Source organism: Antrostomus carolinensis, unplaced genomic scaffold (assembly GCF_000700745.2).
Source record: "Antrostomus carolinensis isolate BGI_N321 unplaced genomic scaffold, ASM70074v2 scaffold28725, whole genome shotgun sequence".
In the NCBI taxonomy this organism is placed as follows: domain Eukaryota; kingdom Metazoa; phylum Chordata; class Aves; order Caprimulgiformes; family Caprimulgidae; genus Antrostomus; species Antrostomus carolinensis.
In genome coordinates, this window is record NW_010316163.1 from 1 (window position 1) to 5352 (window position 5352).

Consider the following 5352-nt stretch of genomic DNA (forward strand, 5'->3'; position numbering starts at 1 on the left):
GGCCGCGGTGCGTTAGAGACCGGGCGGCCGCGGTTTGGGGGCGGATGGGGGCTGCGCCGGCCACTCGGCCCTCAGGGATCCCTCCTCCTCCTCCTCCGAGTCCGTATCTGTGGTCAAAGCGGGTGGGAAGAGTGTTACATCAGAGAATGGGGGTTTGGGGGTTTTGGGGTGTTTTTTTGGGGGGTTGCTTTTGGTGTATTTCTTTATGAAGGGGCTGTAAACCAGGAAGGGAAAGTGGCTGCAGGAGGAGCCAAGTGCCACCATATTCCACCCCTGCCAGGTCCCTCCATCACCACGAGTCTTGTGGTCAAGCAAGTGGGAGCCAAATAAACACAGAAATACGTATTTCCCTCTTTCAGTCAGAAATAGACACTCTCCACCTAGGCCAAATGACTCCTGTCTTGCCTTAAGACAAGATCCAAAGGGTGTTTTTAGCTCGGGAACAGAAATCTGAGGTAGACATTTCCGCTATGAAGATGTCCACCGAATGCACAGCGATGCCAACCAAGCCATTGACCTTAATAAGTCTTAACCATGGTTATATTCAACACTCTGACCTAAATCTCCTTTTCTACATGAACTAACTCTCCCAGAGGGTTTTCGACACAGGCAACAGGAGTGAGCCCAGCTGCCAAGCCAGCAACATGTCTAATTCCAAATGTCTAACTCCAAACGTGCCACCCCAGACACTCTGCAGTGTCCAATATAAAGGACATTGAAATGGAGCAGGGACCAAGCCACTCCTCGGTCTGTGAACTGAGGCTTTACAAAGCTGCCAAGCCCTGTGGGCAGTGAGAAATTATCCTGTGGTCCCCTCTAGCATCTGATGAGTGGAATGAAAAGTATACGGTCCACCTGGATGCAATAAAAGCTGGTATGAATTGTCACCTCCTGGTTCATGACATCATCAGTGCCACAATGTTATGGACACAGTGGTGGGGACCATTCCAGCCTGTGAGCAGCAGCAGATGCTTGCCAACATCAGTCCAGGTCCACCTCCACTGTGTTGGTTGTGAAGAGGGAGGAATGAGGGATAGCAAGTTTAGGAGACCCAAAGCCCAAATACACAAATTGCTTTGGGCATCTGACTTCTGTTAAAATCTGTGGGAATAGGATGCTCAGCTCACCCTTTGGATCTATGCCCAAGGTTTTCAGGACTCCAGCTAGAAAATCATGAGGTTAGGAGGCAGAAGGACTTGGCACCAGTCCCACTTCTCCTCCTCCACAAGAGCAGCCCACCAGTCATAGGAGGTGCTGCCATATGCTCGACCTGCCTCCCCAAATCCATCATGCTCGAGTGACCAAGTGACAGGCTAAAGCCCTTTCCTTGAACCTGCACACAGCTGAAAAACCATGCACCAAAAGCTGAGCCATTTCAGAGTCGGTTCTTCAGACAACAATCCTCCTGCGCTGAGATTCATGTGGCAAAGGGGCACATTCCTACACCAGGACACTTGCTGGAGAGGAGAGGGGTGAAACAGCAGCTCCCTTAGGTCTGAGAGGGAGGTTTTGTTCATGAAACCACAAGTGCCAAAGCACTGCAGAAGCTCCCTCTGCCACGAGCCAAGGCTTTTTGCTCCAGTAACAGCCCGGTCCTCCTCTCCTTATTAGCTCCAGAGCTCCCAGTTTAGGAGTCATGTGTCTGTCCTTGGGAGTGAAGCACATCCAAGAGCAGAACTGTTGGGTCGTGTGTACAGCATGACCAGCCAAAAGCTGTGTTCAAGTCCAGTGGACACAATAGCTCTTATTTTGCCACGTAAATGGCTAATTACATGCCAAACATTTATTTAGTTGGAGAATCACTGGCTCATCATCTTCCCCATTAGGGAAATTTCTAAACCGGTGTTGCACCAAGAGATAGATTTGTTATGCATACGAACACCTCGTAAGAGTTTTTAACGTTGGACTTAAATAAATGCAAGCAAAGGAAAAGATGTGTACGCAAGTGAGCTAGGAAAAGTACACAACCAGGTCTCAAACCACAAACTCCAAGTCCCTCACATGCTCTCTGCCCCATTGTCTGCCTGAACCATTAAAGACTCTTCTACCTCTGGTTCTACTGTGTTCCTGACACTATCTGCACTTCAGATTTTTCCTTCTGTAAGAGGGGGTCCCCAGCTCTGCTCGGTTGCAGGAACCTTTGCCTCAGGTGCGCTTTGGGTTCAGAAATGTCATTCAGTACACAGGACGTCGAGGTGGAGATGGGATGAGACAGATGGGAAGGCTGAGCACCGTCAGCCAGGAACCAAGCCATGATATTGAAGGGCAGGAGGATGCTCACAAACATCAATGGCCACTGGCAGGCTCTGCCCAATCCATCTGACTCCACAGCATAATCCTAACACCAATCTCACCCCATTTAACAAGGACTTCAAAAGTCAACCATTATCCACCTCCTGGAGCAGAGGCTGAGTACTCATCTGACAGGTAGAAGGAGAGTGTCTACTCCAACCAAAAGGCAAGAACATGGGACAACTTCTTTTTTAAAGCATTTCTCCCCATTGATGATCAGTACAACAGAGGCCAGGAAAAGATGCACTGATATTGGCTACCTCTTGGACAGCAAGTTGGGTGGACAACTCATGCTGACGCCAAAGATGCAGCAGCATTTATTAGCCAGGAAGGAGGTCACCTTTCACTCATGAGCAAAATCAGACCCATCTCCAAACAAGACCCCTTCAAAGAAGCCAGAAACTGCCACCACAAGCCCCCACAACAGATTAGACTGTAAGAAGAGATAAATGAGGGGTTACTTACTATAGGAGTAGCTGCTAACTTCAGATATTGCTGGTGAATGGGAAACCTTGAGCTGATTTTTGACTTTTAACCCCACCTCCATCTTCTTCATTTTGGCAGCCACTTTGTTTTTACCTTCCTTGGTGGTTTTCAGTGACAGGCCCAGGTTCTTGGCCAGGCTCTTCTTCTCCTCCTTGCTCGGCAGAACCTCATGGGGTGGGAGGTACCTGCTGCCACCTCCACTAGTTTTTGTCTTTCCCCCAGAGCTGTCAGCAAACTTGAAGGGGGATTTGAGCTTGTCTTGTTTGGTGAGTGACAGAGCCTTGTCAAGCTTGCTGGCCAGCTGCTCCTGATCCGATGGCATCTTCTTCTTCTTGAGCTTTAACTGCCGAGGTGAAAGGAAGAGGCACAGGTGAATACAGAGCAGGTATCAGGGCAGGCCTGAGGGATTTTACTAGCCCTCATAACAGTCTCTCACACACGCTAGTTCATAAGGCCTCAAAACGATGGTCTTAAGCCCCAGTTGCCATAACCCACCATGGCGCTAGGGAGGAAGAAGAGGAAGATGTCAGCAAACAGCACAGCTTTACCCTTATCGAGCACCACAAAATTACAAGATTAACTGAGAAAAATTGAATTTTCTTCCAAAAGAAATATGTTCATAGAACAACATGGTTTAGAGTCCTTTTTTTCTCAACACCTTCTGGTTTTTAGGATATGTTTGGGTTGGTTTTACAAGCTTTTCTCGAAATCACGAGGATTAAAAATCTTCTTTACCCCAAACCCCAGCCAAATAAATACGGATTTCCATGTAATCAACCAGCTCCAGAGGCTGGGATACCAAAAAGACCCAAATACCTCTCAGCAAGAGCATCAGCACCACTGCATTACAGCCAGGGCTGTTACATCCTTTTCAGTATTTTCTTGCTTCTTGAAAAAAGTAAATATACTTGACATGTGCTACAGCTAGATAACAGCAGCTGTAACTCAGTACTTCGCCTCTATGCAGTTTGGATTTCATCAGCAGCTTAAAGCTCCAGTAAATATCTCATTCCCTCAACAGAAGCAGAAGAAAATTCTGCATTTAAAAAAGTAAGGTTGCATTCCCTTTCCTCCCTCGCTCCAGGAATTTTGTTCCCCTCCAGTATCTCAACGGGCAAAGGGGTAAGACAAGCACTGCTCTGGATTCAGAGCCAGCGCAACACTGCAACGCTTCGGCCGGCTCCAAGGTGTTTGCCTCTCTGCTGCCTACCAAAGAGGTCCAACCTCCATAAGCCAACGTTAGCCTTTGCCAACACCCCTCCCCTGCACAGACAGTTCTCTGGTGAAGAGCTTCTAAACCCAGATGGAGTGAAAGCAGATGCACTAAGATCAGGAGGAGTTATCCAGCGCAAGCCAAAAGTAGCAAAGCAGGAAAGAGATCTGCTTTTGGCCCATGGCTCCATATTCCCCAGGAGGGCACTGACCTCGTTTGAGTAGCTGGGAGTCGCATCGTGCTCTTCCCAGCTCTGGTTCCTCCCTTTCATCTTGCCACTGCTGCTCTCCACATCCTCGTCCTCCTCCGGGAGGGCCCCTTTGTGCCTCTTCTTCATGCCCTCACCAGTCTCAGAGTCTTCAGAGAGCAACAAGGACTTGCTCAGTCTGCAAGCCAAGCACAGGATGGGTCAACGTGGGGGGTTTTTCTCCCTGTGATCCCCACCAAGCTCAAAAGTGAGGTTAAATGCCTCCTAGGTCAGTGGGGATCCTCAGTGGAAGTCAAGTCCACTGTGAAGTGACAGCAGTTTGGACAAGGTTCTCCAGCAAACAGGAGAGCCAAGGAGCTTTTCGTGCACACTCTTGGCCACCAGTACACATGAGGGTGCTGAAATCAGAGATCTGCCAGGTGGTCTCTGAAAGGAAGTAACTGGTGTCTTGAGTAACAGCCACCAAAAAGTGCCTGATCTGGTACAGAGCAGCAGAGGGAAAGACAGACATCTGAGCTGGCCTTGTAGGTCTTTTCCCACCTCTACTTTCATGGACTCTGGAGGTGCAGAGAGAGATTCTCGAGGCCCAGGGAGGTGCCCCACTGCCCAGACACTTGCTCTGGTTGCTCAGGTACGAGCAAGGAGGTGGTAAGGAACTGCCACGCAGGGTGACATGGAGGGACAAGGGCACTGCAGGGACTGGCTCGCTCAAAGGATGGGCAACCTGCTTTACAAGCTGGCCCCTCTGCGAGAGGCATTTGTGATCTGTCTTTGGTCTCGCTTTGGGATTTGGGGGAAATGAGTAAATAAAGAATAATTTAAAAAAAAAAAAAGTAGGTGAGACTATAAGCACATCTTTCACTGCTCCCCAGCTGTCTCTAGAAACTAACTGATGGATGGAGAGATCAGTCAACACCTCAAAACCTCTAGAAGCCTCCATGAAAAGCTCTCATATGCCGCCTCCTTCACATCAAGCCTGCTGGTCAAGCTCATACCACCACCTCAAAGCTGCTGACACAGGGCAGACTCCTCAGCTTCCAGGCATTTCCCCTCCCCTCCATCCTCTCTGCTGACCTCTGCAGACATCTAAACCAACACCTCAGACCCTGGACACTGGCTGAGGGTGCACCTCCATCTCCCACGCCAGGCTGCT

General features: G+C 49.3%; 1 protein-coding gene across 1 annotated transcript in view; it reads right to left on the reverse strand.

The window, feature by feature from the left end:
• Positions 1–12: 12 nt before the first annotated feature.
• LOC104525133 (trinucleotide repeat-containing gene 18 protein-like) overlaps positions 13–5352 on the reverse strand; it is a gene marked incomplete at its 5' end in the record, with an annotated part of 18531 nt that continues 13191 nt past the window's right edge. Inside the window, 3 exon segments of the mRNA XM_010168204.1 lie at positions 13–107; positions 2758–3121; positions 4203–4377. Coding sequence (XP_010166506.1) covers positions 13–107; positions 2758–3121; positions 4203–4377 — 634 coding nt within the window.